At 42.2% G+C, this 22,859-nt stretch overlaps 1 protein-coding gene across 1 annotated transcript in view; it reads right to left on the bottom strand.

Moving 5' to 3' along the window:
• Positions 1-2,956: 2,956 nt before the first annotated feature.
• Positions 2,957-22,859, bottom strand: part of ano9b (anoctamin 9b) — a 32,153-nt gene continuing 12,250 nt past the window's right edge. Inside the window, exons 13-24 of the mRNA XM_048232032.1 lie at positions 22,467-22,631; positions 22,210-22,246; positions 21,867-21,978; positions 21,517-21,574; positions 21,165-21,262; positions 20,691-20,887; positions 20,287-20,439; positions 19,945-20,092; positions 18,111-18,218; positions 14,099-14,192; positions 4,266-4,378; positions 2,957-3,518 (exon numbers count right to left, since the gene is read on the bottom strand). Coding sequence (XP_048087989.1) covers positions 3,485-3,518; positions 4,266-4,378; positions 14,099-14,192; positions 18,111-18,218; positions 19,945-20,092; positions 20,287-20,439; positions 20,691-20,887; positions 21,165-21,262; positions 21,517-21,574; positions 21,867-21,978; positions 22,210-22,246; positions 22,467-22,631 — 1,317 coding nt within the window. The 3' untranslated portion in view covers positions 2,957-3,484. The remainder of the gene's footprint in view (positions 3,519-4,265; positions 4,379-14,098; positions 14,193-18,110; positions 18,219-19,944; positions 20,093-20,286; positions 20,440-20,690; positions 20,888-21,164; positions 21,263-21,516; positions 21,575-21,866; positions 21,979-22,209; positions 22,247-22,466; positions 22,632-22,859) is intronic.

Raw genomic sequence — 22,859 nt, 5'->3', positions numbered from 1 at the left:
AACATTAACTAACTGTTGCAACATGCAGCTTGTAAGTGTTAATAAGCATCCTTTTAAGTTACTTACAACCATATTTGTTAACAGTTGTAAGTGTTAACAAGCAGCTTGTTAATGCTTGTTAATGGTGTATAAGACAAAGAGGTGGATAACTAATACGCTTATAAAACCTTTCTTACCTATTTGTAGTAAATTTTGCATCCCCCCAATCTAAAGCGAGGACCATATAGCCTATAGCTCCACAAGCCCGACCTTCTATCTCTATATAATTAGACAATGATCTTTTCCTTTCCATCTCTTTCTTTTACGTATTCTACTGTAATTATTACAACCTACAGCATATCAATGAAGTTGCAGATCTGGATCATAACGATTTACTTGACATGTTACAGTATGGGAACATGGTGCAGCTCTCTCGTCTATGATATCATATTTGAAAATCGAAATATATGATGACTGATGAAACAAATGGGCAAATCCATCAATAGGTGGAAAATGGACCAAAACATAAAATGCACATGATGATAAGAAAAGGAACAGAAGAATTTCCCTGTTAAAAAGAACACATGTCAGAGGCCTAAAGGACAGCTGCTTGAACGCCACCTGAGGTCTCTTTGGGCCAGGTATCTGCACTGGAAAGCTGCTGGGCATGTTCGGCATCAGGATTGGCAAAACATCTCCCTCTTGTGGCCAGATGAAAGTACTGCATGGGTCATGTGCTTTTTGATATATGGTATTTTGGGACCCCATCGTCGACTCCAAGGCAGCGCTGCCTGGAAGGCGTTAGGATTAGTGTCAGGGTTAGGCAAGGCAGCGCTTAGGATTAGTGTCAGGGTTAGGCAAGGCAGCGCTTAAGATTAGTGTCAGGGTTAGGCAAGGCAGCGCTTAGGATTAGTGTCAGGGTTAGGCAAGGCAGCGCTTAAGATTAGTGTCAGGGTTAGGCAAGGCAGCGCTTAGGATTAGTGTCAGGGTTAGGCAAGGCAGCACTCGACGGTGGGGGCCCAACACATCCAAGCCCAACACAACCAAGTTTTTCCACCAGGCCCTCTACACTTTACTGCATTAAGTGGGACTAGAGACAGAAGAGTTGCCTCCTGAGTCTCTGCATTTGTTTCACTCATTTCAAAACACACTCACTGTATTACACATGCAGCAGACACACATGCTGCTGAACGTGTGTGTGTTTGTGTGTGTGTGTGTGTGTGTGTGTGTGTGTGTGTGTGTGATGCACCTCAGCTCATTAAAACTACTCCTGTGACATGAAATCTGTGCTTTTAACATCTATGCATTTAGTAATTTAGCTGACACTGTGTGATTCAATAAAATATTATTTTATTAGCAAAATGAAATTGTAAAGGTCAAGAAACCAAAGTGTGTGGACTGGTCAACTACATGAAGTCATACACTACAATTAGTGTAATGTTTGCAGGGTTTTATGCTTAGTGGACTCTCACCCTCATCGAAGACACAGGTTGATAAATTATGAACAAACCCTTTAACTCAGCACTATGGAAACATTATTTCAGAATACAGAATTGTGGTTAAAAACAGCATCAAACATGTAAACACTCAAATGTAAAATATTCAAAACATGTTGAATAAAAGTTGAAATTGTATTAGTTCATATTTGGTCATTTCAACGTTGGTCAAACAACATACTAGTACTTTGGACATAATATTGTGCCTTGATTAAAACCGCTGCACATAAGAGTTTGCCGCTCATCTTAAACAAACAGCTCACATGATAAGTTACTGAAAAGGCCACCGACACACTGAGGACGTCTAGATCCTCAGCAAGCACAACGCGAGAAATAAATGTTATGGACTAGGGCTGGGCGATATGGCTGAAAACTGTATCACGATATAAGTATTTCATATCAGTCGATATCGATAATTATTGATTTAAAAAAAAAAAAATCTATTTCAGATAAGGACCAGAAGGAAAAAAAAGTTCAATTTAAACACTTTTATTTTAAACTTAACCTTCCTCTGATTTGAAATCACCTCAGTTATCAATCAAAGCAAACAAGGAAAATAAATAGCAACACAATCATGACAAACACTCAAATAAATAAATGTGCACATAAGTCTGAATGAAAAGCAGCACTGGTTGAAGCCTGGAAATATTGTAGGCCTAAACAAAGTAGCTTTATTTGCTAGTTTATCATAGTCTACTGGTTAGACTGTTCAGTTTCCCCACATGTGTTTAAGTTTCAAAAGAATACTTTTTCTCCTTGGGACAGGCCTGTTTGAGTCTTGGAAAATACTTTTCCATTTGCATCGGGATTGAGATGATTAGAATTTAGCAGTCAATTTGAATGCAACAGTTTTGAACAAATTCGTGCAGCGTGCTAATGATGCTAACCGGATTTAATAGCATTTAACCAGTCGTCTTGCACGATTGTAAATGTTTGGATTACATGTGCATGTTGAGAAGGGATGCGCCTGTTGAGAGGGAGAGAGAGAGAGAGAGTGCACAGGGCAAGGACTCATTGAGAGTCTGTGTTGAGGTAGGCCTACTTCTATCGCCTAATCTGGTAGAGTTGCAAATACTAGCTACAATGCAAGATATATTTAGCCTATTTATTTATGGACAACGTTAGGCGGGAGGTACGGAGCCCCTAAGGGCACATGAAAGTTTCGTTTCATGTGCTCACGTAAAAGTTTCATGTGAAAAGGTTTTGCGTGCGCACACAAAACTTTCATGTGCTTACGTGAAACTAAACTTTAGATTTTTTTTTTGCTCATGTCCCCTTAGGGGCTCCGTAGGGAGGTGTGTGTTGCTTTTAATTATCGAATGTTCTATCGAATGTATTTTTTATTGATATCGATTGCGATACATATCGCTATCGTTTTATCGCCCAGCCCTACTATGGACCCATTCTTTGGATTACATGAATATACACACATATGTAAAAAAAATTAAAACCTGTCTTTCACACACACACACACACACACACACACACACTTGTTGTTTATTTTAAAACTGTTTCACAGTTTGCACAACTGCCAATTGTGCTAAGTATAGTCTTCAAGGTTTATCAACTGTGATCAGTCTAACACACTGAGCAAAAACACAACAGCCAATATATAATCCTGGACATACAAAATCTAGGCACATAAACATGTTCTTCTAACCTAATCCTGAGCGATAAAAACCTCTTAACATACCCACACACACTTGTATATGTATGAGGGTGTGTAACTTAGGCATGTCGGTGAGGTCTTGTCCCGTTGCAATCACGCTTCTATTGCTTCTATGTGTTCTCATCTGGGTACAGTGATGACAGTGTTGTATTAACATTTCAGCCGAAGCTGTGATGGTACTCTCTGATTTGAGATCAGTCCTTAAGGTCCACCTTCAGCAGAGCCTTCTTTCACTGCGCAAATTACATCTCAGGTGTGGGAGCGAGTATTTGTCAGCTTCTCTCGTCTGATTGGCTGAGGTCCAGTATGGGGTTGTGGCCTCTGAAGGATGTCTGTATGGTCATACCTGAGTGTCGTACCTGTAGTTCATAAACCTGTTGTAGACACATCAGCCATCAGCACCAGAATCAGCACCAGAATCAGCATCAGAATCAGCATCAGCATCAGAATCAGTCGGTTAACCCCCCCTCTGGCCCACAGTACTGATGATGGATGGGGCATATGGGCTGTATTGTAAGTGTGCTGTCGGTACTGATGATGGATGGGGCATACTGGGGCATACTGTCTGTACTGTGTGCAGAATCAGCATCAGAATCCGTCGGTTAACCCCTCTGGCCCACAGTACTGATGATGGATGGGGCACAAGGGCTGTATTGTAAGTGTGCTGTCAGTACTGATAATGGATGGGGCATACTGGCAATACTGTAAGTGTGCTGTCAGTACTGATGATGACTGGGGCATACTGTCTGTACTGTGTGCAGTCAGTACTGATGATAGATGGGAAATATGGGCTGTATTGTAAGTGTGCTGTCAGTACTGAAGATGGATGGGGCATACTGACTGTACTGTGTGCTGTCTGGTCTGTTTAGATCTTTCTCAATCTGTTCCATCCTACCAGTCTGAGTAGGTTCTCCAGGTTCGCCTGTATAAGTATGTATTGGTGGCCGAGTGTGAACACTTTGTTTATCTCTGTATGTACTGGTGACCAAGTGTGAACTCTTTTTCTCCCTGTATAAGTATGTACTCATGATTGAGTATAAACTCATGTTCTCCCAGTTCGACTGTACACTGCTCCTCTTTCAGTCTCTTGAGTTTGTCCTGTAGTGTGACTGTGTACTGACCTGAGCTCCTCTTTCAGTCTCTTGAATTTGTCCTCTAGTCTGCGGTTCTTCACCCTCATGGGGCTGTTGGGGATGAACCAGGCAGCGATGAACTTGCACAGGACCACAACATGCTGTAGGAACAACATCACAGGCAAGCGTTACGCACAGAGCCATATAAAAGGTACCTTTATATGGCTCTGGTTACGCATGTTAATACCAATACCAAGAAATACTCCTCCTTATAGAAGCTCTGCTTGAATAATTCTTACTACGGAACAAAGATTCTAGAGTGCTCTACTCTAGAATCTTTGCTACGGAACATGCCTGTAAATGTATGGTGTAGGCAGAGCCCACTGATCTATAAAGAACTAAAGTGTTCTTTATAGATCAGTGGCAGAGCCATATTAAAAAATGTCATGTGACGTACTCTAGGTTCTATAGCTTTGTTTACATCCACCTGGTAGGCAAGGGAGGAGTTGAACCCATTGAACATGCAGCTGCCTCTCAGTAGGCTATATCCCTGTATTTCAGTAATGTCAACATTTCAGGCATCAATAAAGGTGATGATGAAACATTATCCCATTGTTCAATATTTGATAGCCTGTCACAGGAACGTTATTTCGCTAAAATCTCCCTGATTTGGTGCATTGATCTGTATCGATAACGTTATGGGAGAACCTGCATGTAGCCTAATGGTAGCCTAACTTTTTTTCTCTGTTCAAAGCTCGGTTTACACGAAGACGATAGACTTTCTTAGAAGCTGTGAAATTTGGCCATAAAGGAACATGTCTTCCCTCTGTAATGGAGTTAATAAATAAATAAATATTTCATATTTTATTTGCAATAGCTTCGTGAACCTTCACCAAATCCTGATTTATTTTTGTTTCCCTGTATTAGTTTTAGAGCATGTGAACCTGTACTGCCCCTTTAAGAGACTAAGTTTTGTTTTGTTGGCATCTCCGGTTTTTCCTCAGTCTTCGGTTGCTGATCTGAGGAAAGGTATACTTGTTTGTTAGCCACATTATGAACATTTGTTTTACTCTATAAAATATGCATTATAATGCAGTCATAAGGGTGTAGGTAATGTTAGTGAACAAGCAAACTTAGATACGTACGGTGTGATTTTGTATTTGATGCATTTAGATTAAGTACACTGTTTTCTCTGCTAACAGGCTACTGATATCCCGTGTGTATGAAGACTGCATGTCACAAGTTTTCTTGTTTTATGTCAGTGTGTACAGGTATGTTGAACTCAGTGTATGTCTTTGTTATAAGGTGTTTAGTCTGGTTGTTATATAATGTGTAAGTGGCATTGCTGTGTGTTTTAGGTGACGAATTTATGTACAGTAAATTTCGTTAATGCTCATGTAGACCTAGCGTGTTCGTAACACATGTAGGTTAAGTTTATCCATACTGGTTTGAGTCTGTGGTTGCTGATCTGAGGAAAGGCTACTGATATCCTGTGTGTATGAAGACTGCATGTCACAAGTTTTCTTGTTTTATGTCAATGTGTACAGCTCCACTTCGATGGAATAAAGCAACCAGAACACCAGTGCATGGCCATTCTTTACTTCAAAAGCAGACTCACACAGAACACAACGCAGGGCCCGTTACAATGGTGCCGTGACTTCACGAGGACTGGCTTTGGATCGACGTCAGCTCGTTCACCGTGGGAAGCTGCACAGATTATTCTGTTTGCATGGTATTCAGGTATTTTCTTGGACTGAATGATGTTATATCCTGTGTATCCAGCATACTTCTCTGAGCTCTGTGCATTGCCTTATGGACTGACTTTGGTGCATGCACGCAACATTTGAATATTTTTGAACTGAGTGAAAAATATTTCTAAGAGAAGAGTGAATTTTCAATGGACAATTTAGTGCACAACTGATTTAACTTGTATATGTGAATTTGTAGTTTCTGTTTTTTTTTTCAATTGAATTTCTTGTTTTGTGCACTCAATACCTTAATTGAAATTTGCATTTAGCAGTTTCTTTCTGTGTTTTTGATTGTTGGAACTATGGCAGAGGGTGTGACATTTTCTGTTGGGGGTGAAGTGGGGGGTGATAATTATGACTTTGAGGGCGGGATTGGTGTAGGAAGGGGATTCTATAAGTATCCTTTTGAAACCGGTACACCAGGGCCTAAAGTGAAACTATTAGCTGACCCAGTACTTACCTCCACAGGTTATGTAGAACGTTCCATGCCAAGACAAACTGATCAGAACACAGACATAGGCGCAATCATTACACAGCTAGCTGAAAAGCTAGGTCAGACCATTGTAGCTCAGCTGCAAAATGATAAGAGCTCACACAGCATACAAAATCCAGAACAGCCCTCAGAAGTGACATTGTCTAATGTAAAATTAGTTATGCATTTCGATGCAAAGGAGCCTCCTATATTCAGAGGCGATGGATCAGACAAGTTCACAGTTGATGAGTGGGAAACTCTCATGACCGTATACTTAAGGAAACGGGCTATCCCAGTTAATGAGCATTCTCAGGAAATTTTAGCTAAGCTTATGGGAAAGACAGGGGATGTGGTGAAGATAAAGTTGCGCAACACATCTGTAGACCACACTCAGAATCCCCAGGTGATATTTGACATTTTGAAACAGCATTTTAGTGTGCACACATACTCTAACATGCCCCTACAATACATTTCCCAAGCCAGGCGAAGATGTTATGGAGTATTGGATTAGACTTAATAAGACTATGGATGTTGCAAGTAAATGTCTGAAAACTACTACTACTAACTAGAGAGCCCACACCTGGAGGGAGGTGGTGTGGGTAAAATGGCGGAATCCCTCTGTGAAGATTTTGATTTAATTAGTTTGTTTGAAGAAAGCTGTGCTAATGCTACTAAGGGGTCAAAGATCGTTATTCAAGCCAGCCAGAAGATCCATGCTTTCAGTGAGCTTTTCTATGTTCCTGTCATCATCAACCACCAAGTTCAGCTTAAAGGCATGTTAGATTCAGGCTCCATGGCATGCACCATCAGTGGACCTGCAGTGGAGAAGATCAGATGTGCTGGTGTCTTACCTGAAAAGCAGCATCCTGAAGAAAACATTGTGTGAATAGGCTGTGGTGGTCAGCGTACTCAACCAGAGGGGTTTTATGAGTTAAAGATCCAGTTCTATGGCACATGTTGCATAGTACCCACTTTAGTCCCTGAACAGCCAGATTACCTTATATTAGGGTCAAATGTCATCAAACACCTAATGCATGATTTAAAGACTGATAATAACTACTGGGATATTGTATCTAGATACAAACATCAGTCTAATTTTGAAGTTGACCACTTCATGTCAATGTTCACTAGTGTTGAGCGATGGAAGGGGATTGAGGTTCCTGACAAGGTTGGAACGGTTAAGCTTACTCAAGCAGTCACTCTTTTACCCAGGCATGAACACTTTGTTTGGGGCAGACTTCCCCCTAATGTACCTATGTCACCTGGCAGCACGGTCTTGGTGGAGCCAACTGGGTCCAAAGTTCAGCCACAGGATGTTCTTGTTGGCCGGCTTATCACACCTCTGTGGGGTGATAGGTGGGTGCCCATGACCGTTGTGAACCCATCAGAAAAACCTGTCACACTGAAGAGAAATTGTAAGATGGCTGATGCGTATCCCTGCTTGGCATCAGAGGATTTTAATGTCTTTCAAGGCTTGCATGTTGCCTCAGAGAAACAACAATCAAACGCTTTTCAAAGTCCATGTCCTAGTATCCAGCCTACTGCTAGTTTGGTGGAGCTTGGCTTGACCGACATCAAGATTGATTCGTCCCACATTAGTGAACCTTGTAGGAATGAGCTTACCCAGCTGCTTACTGAGTTCCAGACATTTTTTCTAAACATTCACTTGACTGTGGTGAAGTGAAGGAATACACTCACCGCATTCGCCTGACCGACGACCGTCCATTTCGCTTACCATATAGGAGGGTGCCTCCCGCCCATTATCAGAAGCTGAGGTAGGTGCTCATTGATATGGAGGAAAAGGGAATTATTTGAAAGTCCACAAGTGAATACGCATCACCTCTGGTAATGGTGTGGAAAAAGGATGGTGGCCTACGGATGTGTGTCGATTTCATATGGCTGAATGCGCGAACATTGAAAGATGCCCACCCTTTACCACACCAATCTGATTGTCTGGTCGCAATCTCTTGGTGGCAATTGTTTTTTTAGTACAATGGACCTCGCTTCAGGGTTTTATAATATCCCAATGCACGAAGATGACAAGAAATACACAGCATTCACGACACCCCTGGGTTTGCATGAATACAATCGCATGCCTCAAGGGCTGTGCAATAGCCCCGCATCCTTTATGAGGATGATGATGGGAATTTTTGGGGACATAAATTTCACTAAGCTGTTGTGCTATCTTGATGATCTCTTAGTGTATGCTCCATCCAAGAGTGAGGCCCTGTCAAGACTGCATACGGTGTTTGAGAGGCTGAGAGAGAACAACTTGAAACTGGCCCCAAAGAAATGTCATTTGCTGCAGAAGGAAGTGAGGTTTTTAGGTCATATAATCAATGGAGAGGGTGTGTCTGTGGATCTGGCAAAGGTGGAGGTCATCACAAACATGAAGGTGCAACATCTTATGGAGCATGATGGGTGTACACCCTCTGTCCGGAAAATAAAGTCCTTCCTCGGTATGGTATTCTACTACCAACACTTCACACCCAGCTGTTCTGCTATAGCGAAGCCTTTATTTGCACTTACTGCAGGGAAAAAAAGGAGAGGTTGTGTAGCTAAAGACAGGAAGTTCCAAGGTGTTTATCGTAAGCTTACTCCGGCAGATTGGACAGAGGAATGTAGCAATGCTTTTGATAAGCTGAAAGTCATGTTGCTCGAATGTCATTCTTGCTCATCCAGATTTTGAGCAGCCTTTCATCCTGTCGATTGACGCTTCATTGGATGGACTTGGAGCAGTCCTTTCTCAAGTGCCTCGGGGAGAATCAAAAGCCAGGCCTATTGCTTTCGCGAGCAAGACGCTCAGCGTGTCACAAAGGAAATATCCCAGACTGGAGTTTATGGCCTTGAAATGGAGTGTGTGCGAGAAGTTTAGCCACTGGTTGAGGGGTCATAGCTTCACTGTCTGGATGGACAATAATCCCCTTACTTACCTTCTGACGAAGCCCAAATTGGATGCCTGTGAGCTCCGATGGGTGGCCAAACTTGCCTCTTTTTCCTTTAACCTCAAGCACCTTCCTGGGAAAAGAAATGTGGTGGCAGATGCTTTAAGCAGGGATGTTTTTGCCAGGCCCATTAGCGAAAGGTTGTTAAAGGAACCATATGTGAGTCTCAGTCAGGAGGCTGATGATGTGGGTGAGGAGTCGGTACAGGATGTTTTCAGGGTCAGTTCCCAGTCTCAAACAGTCAAGTCAGTTAGCAATCACCTGTCAAGATTTGTGTGTGACGCAGCCGAAATGAGAGCTCTTTGTCAGGCCCACTGTGACTGGACTGACGCGGCAGAGTCCCGAGTAATGTGCAAAACTCAACAATTGCAACAGCTCGCAGGCAGTCAAGATACACTGGCCATGTTTTCTGCTCAGGAGCTCCAATTCAGCCAGGAGCAAGACCCGTACATTTCAAAAGTGCTGCCCTTTGTCACTGCCAGAAGGCGGCCAAGTAGACGTGAAAGGCATGGTGTTCATTCAAAGGTCCTTAGGCTGTTCAAGCAGTTAGACAAACTGGAAGTTCAGAATGACATTTTGTATAGAGTGTCAAAGGATCCTGTGTCCAAACAGAAAAGATACCAATATGTTTTACCTGATAGTCTTAAGGACAGAGCATTAACAGGCCTTCATGATTTTGCAGGTCATCAGGGACAGGACCAAACTCTATCGCTTGCAAGACAGCGCTTCTATTGGTCTAATATGGAGAGCGACATTAGAGGATATGTTCGATGTTGCCAGAGATGTGTGCTCGCAAAGTCCCCAGACCCTGCTGCTCGTGCGCCTTTAGAAAGTATCAAGAGCTCATTTCCGATGGAACTTGTATGTATGGACTTCTGGTCCGCAGAGGATAGTAAGCAGCGCTCAGTGGACGTTCTGGTGGTAACCGATCACTTCACAAAGCTTGCTCACGCTTTCCCCTGTGTTAATCAGACAGCCAAACAAGTCGCCAAGAAACTGTGGGACAATGTATTTTGTGTTTACCGTTTCCCGGAGAGAATGCATTCTGATCAGGGCACAAATTTTGAGAGTAATCTGATAGCAGAGCTCCTACGGCTAGCAGGTGTTGCAAAATCACGTACGACAGCCTATCACCCAATGGGAAACGGTGCTACAGAACGATTTAATCGTACTTTGGGTAGTATGCTTCATACTCTGCCTCTCAAGGCAAAACATCAATGGCTCCAGCAAATTCAAACACTCACATTTGCATACAATGCTACTGTCCATGAAACTACGGGTTACGCCCATTTTGTTTTTGATGTTTGGGCGCATCCCTAGATTGCCAGTACACATCATGTTTAAGCCAGTTCTTAATGACCCTGGAGTCGTCAACTATGACACTTACGCAAAGTCTCTGCTCTCTGGCCTAAAAAGTGCTATGGAAATTGCACAGAAACACTCCTCTGCCGAGCAACAACATCAGACTCAGCAATACAACAAACGAGTCAAAGGCACTTACCTGTCTGTGGGAGATCGTGTTCTAGTAGCAAATAAGGGAGAAAGAGGGAAGAGAAAGTTGGCGGACAAGTGGGAGGATGGGGTCTACACAGTCATTGGATCAAACCCTCGTCTTCACGTGTATAAGATAAAGGATACCACAGGACGTATAAGGACTGTTCACCAGAATCTGTTACTAGAGAGTGGAATTTCTTACCACTCCTTGAGACTACTGTGGATGAGGACTCACATGATCATGATCAGTCAATGATAAATAATGAGTCTGATGAGGACTGTGACAATGATGAGGATGCAGCTGAAGAATCAGCAGCTCAGGAAGATGACACAAGTGATCGATTAGAGGAATCTATTGTTTCACCATTTGATGATTCAGTCGTACCTCACCCACACCAGCTGCTTCACAGGCAGATACACTACATTCAACACAGACTGATATACATGCTCCTGATCTACCAGACAGAAGTAATGAGGCCGGTGGCCATGTTACGACTCATGCAGGTAGATTAGTGAAATCAGTGAACAGGCTAATAGAATCTATGGTTCAAAGACCATTCTTGAAGGGTTAATCATATAGAGTTTAACCAGGTTTTTTGTTTTGTTTTGAGTATTTTGACTTTGATTTCTTCCATATGAATGGTTATTAGTGGGTATTTAGGGCCAAGTGTGTGTGGTGTAACAGGCATCACATTTATCTAAGGGAATTAAGGGACTTGATCAACCTCTTATTTTCTCTTAACCTTGCATGAGAGGTAACCTTTTTGAGTTGATAGTTAGTGGACTAGGTCTACTTTTGTCTTGCACTCCTAACACCAGGATGTTGGTGAATTTCAGGAGGGATGTATGTAACAGAGTTAATAAATAAATACATATTTCATATTTTATTTGCAATAGCTTCGTGAAGCTTCACCAAATCCTGATTTATTTTCGTTTCCCTGTATTAGTTTTAGAGCATGTGAACCTGTACTGCCCCTTTAAGAGATTAAGTTTCGTTTTGTTGGCATCTCCGTTTTTTCCTCAGTCTGCGGTTGCTGATCTGAGGAAAGGTATACTTGTTTGTTAGCCGCATTATGAAAATTTGTTTTACTCTATAAAATATGCATTATAATACAGTCATAAGGGTGTAGGTAATGTTAGTGAACAAGCAAACTTAGATACGTACGGTGTGATTTTGTATTTGATGCATTTAGATTAAGTACACTGTTTTCTCTGCTAACAGGTTACTGATATCCCGTGTGTATGAAGACTGCATGTCACAAGTTTTCTTGTTTTATGTCAATGTGTACAGGTATGTTGAACTCAGTATATGTCTTTGTTATAAGGTGTGTAGTCTGGTTGTTATATAATGTGTAAGTGGCATTGCTGTGTGTTTTAAGTGACGAATTTATGTACAGTAAATTTCGTTAATTGACAGACAATAAATGCATTGATATACAATATTTATAACACAGTGTAATTATTGTGTAAACTGTGTAGTTATCCTACCATTACAACAATATTAAATTAAATTCCAGACCGTAGCTTGCTAAATATTGGAAGGTGACCTTTTTTTCTCCCTTTTACGTATGTGTCACTTAATATTAATTTCTGTACAAAACCAAGACGGGAGATTCTTTAGAAAACGCAATAGCACCCACCCCATAAGTGTAGCCTAGGCCTATCTAAATTATCGTTATAAAAAAAATGACCTAGTACGTGACTCAAGAGCTGTAAACAGTGTTTTTGAGACTGCGTGTAGCCTACAAAAGCGCATGGAGATTTTAATTTTGCAACGAGAAACTGTAACACAGCTAGTCTAAGTCTAACATTAACTTGTTTGAGTTTTCTCTCCAACATTTTCTCTGGTAGTTCTTCACTGATCTGAGATAATGAGCGAACTACCTTAAGTAGCTAGCGTCTCAGGAGAATAAAAAAAAAGTTTAAAAGTTCAGTTCAGTGTAAACTCTCCAGTGTAATGGTGGGCATGTTAAGTTAAACGTAGCATTACCTACACACTAACCCCATGGTAATGCGATGCGAGTGATCATAATAACATATAAAACGTGATATAGTACTTGATAAATAACCAGGCTATGAACTCATAAACAACATTTTGTCAACATCATTTTGTCACTGTTTGTCATTCACCGTGCTGTGAATTACAGCATTAAGATGCTAGGCGAGCTTGAGATTCAGAGAACCTGCATGGTTGTGCTCATCCTGTCAGAAAATAGCAATTTGATCAGTGATCATGCATCATATCAGCGCAAGCTTGGTTTGAAACTGGTTTCTGGGGATAGGGTTTACACGATCCTTCACTGGGCTAGTGCCTGCTGTGTTAATATGACCGTGCTGATGCTAACAGCTGCAGCTCCCTCAAATCTGTTCTCATGCATATTAGGCTAGTTGTGGGTAAAGTTGCTGCCTTTTAAGATATCTAACTGGGGAGCAAGGCAGCAAGTGCGGTTCGAAACCGAAAAAAACAAATTCTGCTGCCTTCTAAGATATCTTAGAATTCCCAAACTGTCATTTTTGGAGGCAGATACAGATATATGTATGTATATATGTATGATATATGTATTTTTGGATGCACACTTCATGCTCCATCCTACCCATAATCCCTTGCGGCAACGTCTGAAACAAGATGCATTTAATCCAAAGTCATGTCTAGTTATTTAGACAGCTCTCTATGTAGGGAGGGAGGCGGTAGGCAGCTGTCTTCCATTTCAAACAGACCCAATGTTGTGCTGAGTTCTAAGAACAGAGAGTTCAAGTTAAATGTTGTTGTGCTGAGTTCTAAGAACAGAGAGTACAAGTTACAGTAAGTGTGCACCCAGACAGACAGGAACTGCACCCTGTGGGCGTGTCTCATTTCAGGGGCCGGATGCTTCGGAGCATTCGTGCTACCTAGCACTGGTCATCTGTGACCGCATAGACCGGACCTGGCTGGACCAACGTTTTTTTAAATGGGACGGTTTAGTCCAAAAGAACGCCCTGTTACCTGTGACAGGTGCAGTTCCTGTCTGTCTGGGTGCACACTTAACTTGTACTCTCTGTTCTTAGAACTCAGCACAACAACATGTGGGGTATAACAGTGTTCCGTACAGTGCTCCCTGCCATAGGGAAACGTTCAATCGTGGGTAACAGTAATCCGTACAGTTAACCTTTTACGATCAAATGCAATTAATTATTTCCAGGTCAGTGGACAGATCTCCCAGCCCCTGTAGGAGTCGGACGTACCTCAAACAGAATGACGAAGGCGAAGCGGATGGCCAGAATGAACCAGTACTGGGAGGTGAGAGTGTAGTCCTCATTTCTGCGGTAGTCTTTATAACTGACAAAAACATAACCATACGGTCCCCATCACTACACCATCTAATGCCACCAATGTAGCATGGTATGCTAGAAATGCTAAACTACAAAACATAAACATTGATTCAGTTCAGTGTGTGTTTCTTTCTTTCAGCTGGAGGAGCAAGGCGTTAACAATGTGGGTTTGGGCCCCAAGATAACATATTAGGTAGGCCCTATAATATGACAGTATTTGTGCATTGCTTCTTTGAAGCATGATACCCAATGAAGCAAGGATAGCATGACAAGTTTAACATAATACAGTTCGGAACAAAATGATTCATAGCCCTGGCAAGTATTGCTTTAATGTTTTTCTTGATTAATGTTTTTTCTGATTGAAAATAACACTGGTACATGCCAAAATGAGACAATGTGGTAGAAACATGGAGTCAGAAAATAAGCGTTTTCATCTTTTTTAAAATTTTTTGTGAAAAATGGCGTGTCCAAAACTATTGGAAACATCTTTATTTGCCTTTACAGCTCTCAAAATGGTTCAAATTGGTCAAGAGAAAACAGACATTAAATCAATATTTGCCAGGGGTATGGATGATTTTGTTCATAACAGTAGCTTTGTCCATTGTTGTCTTAGCAGTCCCTCCAGGATTTTGCGAGGATTTTTTGAGATTGTTGCGATCTAAAATGCCTGATTTCGCGACAATTTTTCTAAAAAATTGCGATGGAAGTTGTGGTGTTTTTAGCTGTTTGTTGCAAAGAAATTGCGAGAGGAAGTGAAAATTGCAAAAATAGTTGCAAAAAAAAAAAAAAAAAATATATATATATATATATTTTTTTTTTAATTGAGGGTAATTAAGGTTGGTAAGACCAAAATTACACGGATCATCTTGATGCGTATTAAAAAGGATAAGTAAAGGTAAAGGGTTACAGAAAATCAAAGTAGGCCTACTTTATTTGTGTAAATACTTTGACTGGGGTAATTCACAAAGCAGTATAACCTTTCGTAGAACTGTCCAAAAAAGACAGCCCCCTAAAGAGATGGCATAATGTCATATGTTTCAATACATTCATATATGTTGTAATTCATATTAAGTTCATATCTTTTTAATAATTCATATTCTGTGACTTGCATAATTACTAATAGCCAACTAAGTATCTAGTAATTTCATATTGATTTAAACTATTAGACTCATTTTCTTTAATGTTATTACATTACATTGGTGGTGTGTAAGTCTAATTGACTGCCTGCCACTTTAAGGAGAGTAGCGTAATAACATATCTAAGTGGATTGGAACGCTTGCATTTCACTGTGTTCGGCTACGACTGGAAATAACTTTTTGCATAGTGCATTACGATATGTGGATAGAATTCGGGATGTTTTCTATGTCATTAGTTAAAATAAATGTTAAAAAATATCTTGTATGAAATCATTCTTTACCATAGAAGAGGTAAATGTCTTACAATGTTATTCATTTCTATGATTTTGGTAGCACTGCACTACACAAACTGAGCCCACAAGCTAGCAAACATGACACGAGCTAAAAGGACATCTCCAGGTGTAAATGTTTGCCAATAGGTTGCATATTGTAGCCTACTCAAATGTCAGTAAACCAAGTAGGCCTTAATTAACTTACTTTCATAGCTAGGTTGAGATGACAGATGCAAGTAAAGCAGATCATTAACGTTAGCCTTCTATTTATTGTCATCAAAACTGCAGAGGAGTGAACAAGTTATAGGGCAGTGTGTCTGCAGAAGTGAGTGTGGCATCTGAGTCAATATTCTGCGCGAGGGGCTGTTGTGGTAGGTGAAATTTCACGGGGAAACCATGATGATTGGTCAAATTTGCGAAAAAGTTGCAGTGTTTGAAACTGAAAATTGCGAGGTCGCCCAGAATTCACGAGGATTTGCTAAATTTGCCTTAATTGTTGCGATCGCAACATCGCGAATTCCTGGAGGGACTGTCTCAGGGCTGTATTTTGCACCCTGGTGCATGGCGTAAAACTCGTTTTCCACCCGGCGCAAACTTTAATTCCTTATTTTGCACGTTTATCTTTTAACCAATGCACCCAGGGGTGTGGCAATTAACAACTTAGGGAGTGGCTTAGCGCATTGTCTTAAAAAATTGCTATTGTACACCTGGGGGTCGTTTCTAGAAAAGTTAGCAACGACGTTGCTCAACCACCATGGTACGACATAACTTGCGACCAAACAACAACATTGTTATACCTGTTTCCAGAAAGCATCGTACCTGTGTCGCAATTCGCTACCTCCGACGTTCGAACACTGTAGTTCCAACAACGTTGTTGATGATGCAGCGATACATATCGTTGGTGGAAACAGTGGCACCGTGTAATACCCCACCCCTAGAAATTTTCTGCCACGGCCTATGTTGACATTTTTCTAATTTAAACCGAGTGATTAATGCTGGCATTGTCATCGTCATCTGCAAAAACCTAAACCTATTGCAAGTATATAAAACATTTTACTGAAGCCGACCAATACGTGTCATTATTTGTGTTAAATATCTATGTTGGAAAAAATATGGATGAATGTCTGGGTATCGCATATGTTTTCAATTGTCTCGTGGCTTAACGGCAGCGCGTCAGTGCACTACGCGCTCGGCCGGAGTTCGCATCCTATCTCTTCTTTTCACCTCTGAGTAAGAGTAGGCCTACGAGACACAACAATAGGTTTTGACCATACATATTTATGTATATAGTTACTCTACATCGAGAGACCATAGGTACAAGACATCAGTCAAAAACAATTGAATCTACGTGTCACACTAGTTCACCTGCAGGTAGCGAGAAGCAAATCTCACATCATAAGAAAATTGAACCCACAACACTGGGATAACAAGACACCTGCTTTAGCCATTTATCACTGTGCTGATTTTAAGAGTCTGAAGATTATAATACTAGCTTATCAAAAAGCAAGGCAATACTAAATAGCAAGAATGAGCGAAGCGATTGATGAGGGGAGTCAGTCTCTTAATCAAAATAAAGCTACAGGATAGACCAATTATTGAGTCACATGATAAACATCCACTTCGTAATTTTTGGTTAGGCGGTTGTGATTTTTGGTTAGGCGCTCCGGACACCAACAGGAACTACCAAGGAACGACACAAGTGCGACTGCCTAGGGGCAATAGTTCAACCGATCAAACTTTGCGTCCTTGTTTGCGATTGACAGTTCAAACTATCCTTTCTAGAAACACCGAATCCAAGAACGATGGAGCAAACTACCAAGGTTGCGACGCAAGTTAGCAAACGACGCTTTCTAGAAACGAGCCCCAAGTCTATGGCGAGTTGTTTATATGTTATTTTATGAGCGCATTGTCAACAGCCAAGTGTTGCTTTTTCCAGCCTATGTTTTCAATGGTAACCCATTTTCAGTCAATAGTGAAAGTAACTGCATATAACTGTCTTGTCGTTGACTGACACCATGGTGAAGTTAGTTTCACTTTGCCAATGAGTTCAAATAATAGAGGAGTGCAAATGTGTGAAGGCTATGCTAGGTTTTAGTAAAGCATGGTTTAGTGGAATGACTATTCCATACGGTCTCGCAAGCAGCCTCCTTCAAATGCACCGTTGAATGTCAAAATACAGATGCATTTATTTGACATTGTGCTTTGCGCCGTTAAAGGGAATGGCAGATGTCATTTTCATTGGTTTAAATGATGTTATACGCCCCAAACACACCCATGACTGATTAAAACCTAGGAACACCTTTGTTGCGCCATGCTTTCGGACGCTTGATAAAAAGAAAACCCTCCAATGTGGACTGGACACATCCTACTAAATTTGAATAAGCTTTTGACGAGTGACGATGCGCTTTTGACTGTCATGATAGGGCCCTTAATCTGAGTGGGACATTAATATGATCCGTGATGTTCCTGTGATGAAAACTAGGTGGTGGTAATGAGCCTTTTGCTCCATGGTCTCACCTGCACTGAGTGGCGTTTATCATCTGGTGAGGATAGAAGTCCTTCTGCACCCGCTCATCTGACATGTACGCCGTGGACAGAGTGTCATTAATGTAGCCCGTCATACAACTGGAGCAGAGGGAGGGAGGGGGATGTGGAGAGAAAGAGGGGGGGAGAGGGAAGAGTGAGAGAGGGGGAAAGAGAAAAGGAAAGATGGAGGAAGGGAGAGATGGAGAGAGGAAGGGAGAAGGCAGAGAGATGAGAGAGAGGGACAGGGTAGAGAGATGGAGTGAGAGAGGGAGGAGTGAGACAGCAGGAGGGAGGGAGAGACAAAGGGAAGAGGGAAAGGGGGGAGAGGGGGATGAGTGAGTGAGAGAGAGAGAGACAGAAATGCGAGGTAGAGAAGGGGAAAACAATGGCGAGAGGGGGAAGAGGAAGTGGAGTAGAGATTAGAGAATGATTGTGATAAGGGGACACATAAACTACATCAACACCATCTAGTGAACGTGTGCGAGAGATGTAAATTACATCAACACCATCTATCGAACGTGTGTGAGAGAGATGAGGGGACACATAAACTACATCAACACCATCTAGTGAACGTGTGTGAGAGAGAGAGATGAGGGACACAAACTACATCAACACCATGTAGTGAATGTGCAAATGAAACAGGTGCTTAAGTGAACCGTGATGAGGGAAATTAAGTCTGATTCTAAGAGGGTAATATTATTGACAATGACACAGCAATTTACACTGGGCTACAGTACGCCTGGGAACAGAATGAGAACACACACAGACAGGCTGGAGACAGCATGGGGAAACACACCTTTCAGAGAGAGAGAGAGAGAAAGGGAGAGAGAGAGAGAGAGAGAGAGAGAGAGATTACACTCCCCTTATCTACACCTCATAATGCTTCCCTGGTAGGAATGTTTACACATAACTGACTGTATACACATTCTTTCCTTTAATCTTGATTCATAAGAGACTTGTATGGCATTTCTTCACGCTAAAGTTTCTGTATTTTTCCTAGTCTGGTTCCTGCTGCCAGCTCCTGCTGTTCATCACCCAGGAAGTGGAAGAGTAGTGGTGGGGTCACAAAGTATATAGTATAGTATAGTAGTATAGTATAGTAGTATAGTATAGTATAGTATAGTATAGTAGTATAGTATAGTAGTATAGTATAGTATAGTATAGTAGTATAGTATAGTATAGTAGTATAGTATAGTAGTATAGTATAGTATACTAGTATAGTATAGTAGCATAGTATAGTATAGTAGTATAGTAGTATAGTATAGTAGTATAGTATAGTATAGTATAGTATAGTAGTATAGTATATGTATAGTATAGTAGTATAGTATAGTAGTATAGTATAGTAGTTTTTTGATCCCGTGAGGGAAATTTGGTCTCTGCATTTAACCCAATCGGTGAATTAGTGAAACACAAACAGCACACGGTGAACACACAGTGAGGTGAAGCACACACTAATCCCGGCGCAGTGAGCTGCCTGCTACAATGGCGGCGCTCGGGGAGCAGTGAGGGGTTAGGTGCCTTGCTCAAGGGCACTTCAGCCGCAGCCCACTGGTCGGGGCTCGAACCGGCAACCCTCCGGTTACAAGTCCAGAGTGCTAACCAGTGGGCCACGGCTGCCCCTGTCCAAAGGTCACTCTGGATCAGTGGATGGAACAACACAGCCCATATACTGAGTGGCACACAGCTTAGACAGGAAGCTCTCCACAACTGCTTACTTACTTACATACATACTTATTGACTTAATAAATCCAAAGCAACTTACAAACGTCAGGTGGCACATAGTTCATAGTACTACTGAATCTGTAAGTGTGGGTAAGTCACTCACTCGAGGCCGTTGGCGGTGCCGTTGGCACAGGGGCCGTAGTTGTAGCGATACACCAGCCGTGGGATGAAGTCAGACGAGATGCCGATCACCAGCCCGTTAGCAATCACTGCCAGGACACCAATGGCCTCCAACACTTTAGTCCATACACCTGGAATCACATACACATACGCACACACACACACACACACACATATGAATCTGTTAACTACTCAGTAACACTAATTTGGCCTTGCTCAATTCATAGAACACTCTACACACACACACATACATATACAGTACACGCTCTATCTATCTATCTATCTATCTAATACATACACACACACACACAAACATGTGTCCTACCGATGTCATTGGTCTTCTTGGGCACTAGGCGGCGCTCTAGGCTGACCATCTTGATGGCGTCGAGGCGGATCTCAAACATGTTGTTAAGGAGCGCCAGCAGAGGGGCCAGTGGGAAAGCCGCCACAAAGATGGTGGTGAAACTGAACTGCATGACTGAACAGCAGAGAGAGTCGATTCACCAGTTAGTTCAGAAACATTACTGAACAGCAGAGAGAGTAGATTAAACAGTTAGTTCAGAAACATTACTGAACAGCAGAGAGTCGATTGACCAGTTAGTTCAGAAACATTACTGAACAGCAGAGATTGTCGATTGACCAGTTAGTTCAGAAACATTACTAAACAGCAGAGTCTCGATTCACCAGTTAGTTCAGAAACGTTACTAAACAGCAGTGTGCTGCACCCACCCATTTCCAGGTACTCATTGAAGAGGCTAAAGGAATTGACATTATGCAAATGGTAGTTCTTGATCCATTCACGTAGCTTGCATGTGTCACATGGCTCTAACTTGCCGTCTTCTTGGCGACACGCCTTCCTGTAGCAATTGCCGCAGCGACGCTGCAGCTTCTTAGCTGTGGTCTGTCTGAAGCAGCGCTGGAACCAGCTAAACACACACACACACACACACATATGAGCACACCCACACATACTGTACACACATGTATGAACACATGGACAAATAACATGTTCAACCACACAGAGATTCTGCTCAGGTGCGTTGGTGTCGTTCACAATTAATGTCAGCATGTTAGTATTCATATCTGAATCGCCCGAAGGGTCGGACCAACGTTTGACAATGATCCACATATGATCCACGGAGGGCGTGTCTGAAAGCAATTTATATGTGTGTGTCTGTGTAGGATTGTGAGGGAGGTGCTTACGGAATGGTGAACTCAAAGATGTTGTTGAGTGTCTGTTTGAGCACCAGGATGACGGCCATCTGGATGAAGAGGTCAGTCAAGCAACCGCTGGGGTGGCACTGCAACAGGACACATGTATTAAAATATGATATGTGTGCGTGTGTGTGTGTGTGTGACAGAGATAGAGAAAAAAGACAGAGCAAAAAAGAAAAGAAAAAGAGACAGTGTTACAGTGTGCATGCAGATATTTACGTGTGTGTGTGTGTTGGGGGGTGGGGGATGTGTGTGTGTGTGTGTGTGTGTGTGTGTGTGTGTGTGTGTGTTGGGGGTTGTGAATGTGTGTGTGTGTGTGTGTGTGGAGGGTGGTCCTCACCTCCTCTAGTCTCCATTTTCCCGCCAGTTTCACATAGTTCCCCGGATGCCCATTAATCCTGCACCAGGGCACATGGGAAGGGAAGTTACACACACAATACTCCCACAAACCACTCGCTCACTTTAGACACACACACACACACAAACACACATTATCTGTCTCTCTCTCTGTCTCTCTCTCTCCCACTCTGTGACATTTTACTTTGTGTATCTTCTGTGTAAACAAATAGTTGAAGCATTTGTCCTCAAGTAGACATGCACATGCATGCACTTCAGGGGTCACCATTCATACACACACACACACACACACACACACACATATGCACGCGCGCACACACACACAGTCCATACCTGCCCAGGAAGAATGCAATGTATATGAGGGAGGAGAAGGCCGTGAAGAATTGGAAGGTGAACATTTTGACGGTGAAGCTCCTCTCAGTGGCCGCGAATGAACGACATTTCTCTGATATCACACAACAACAATCACAAGATAGAAAGAAAGAAATACAAAAATAAATATTTACAAACACATTAATTCATTTAGCTGACATTTTCTCCCAGACGTCAGTAGCCTGGTTTCACCAAACCCATTCTCATATTCCCCAATGGATTGTTCTAAGAGTCTGAAACCTGGCTACGTGATCAGTGGGACTGTCTCTGAAGGATCAAATGCAGCCAGCTGCTTATGACTTACCAATCTCACACAGCTTGAAGGCCACATACCGGTTGACCTGTCACAATGAACAAGAGGTTAGAGATCAGGGATCAGAGGTCACAGAGATGACCGCAACTGACCAACAGTGCAACTTCTGACAGAAGGACTAGACATCACTGAGAACGACTGACCGACAGTCATGACAACAAGAATGAAATCCTTCAGCTCCTTTGAGTATACCGTCATAGTAATAAGACCAAACCAAGGGTGGGGGGTCAGAGGTCGTGAACTCTCACCCGGGTCATGACCTGGATGGTGATGTAGTGGAGAGTGGCGCCCATCATGACGACGGCAGTGTTAGAGTGGGTCGTCAGGAATTCCCAGGCCTGATTCGCTAGGACAGCCCGCATCACCACACGGAAGAGCACCAGGGCGTGGGTCAGCCCAATGATCACAACCAGCTGGGACAGACACAGACACACACACAGATGAACACACACACACATCCACACAAATATCCACACACACACACATTCAGATGGGTATGCATCAAATACACAAACACATCAGAGGTCTACCAGCAGCATACGTGTTATGCTGGCCGTTCATCAAGCAAATTTTCAGTGATTTCACAGACAGACTAATTACCAAAGTCGGAATGAAAATCCAAAGTTTTTTTCTGAAGTTGC

Source organism: Alosa alosa, chromosome 21 (genome assembly GCF_017589495.1).
Source record: "Alosa alosa isolate M-15738 ecotype Scorff River chromosome 21, AALO_Geno_1.1, whole genome shotgun sequence".
Classification (NCBI taxonomy): domain Eukaryota; kingdom Metazoa; phylum Chordata; class Actinopteri; order Clupeiformes; family Clupeidae; genus Alosa; species Alosa alosa.
Note: the sequence above shows the minus strand (reverse complement) of the source record. Positions and strands in the feature narration are given on the sequence as shown.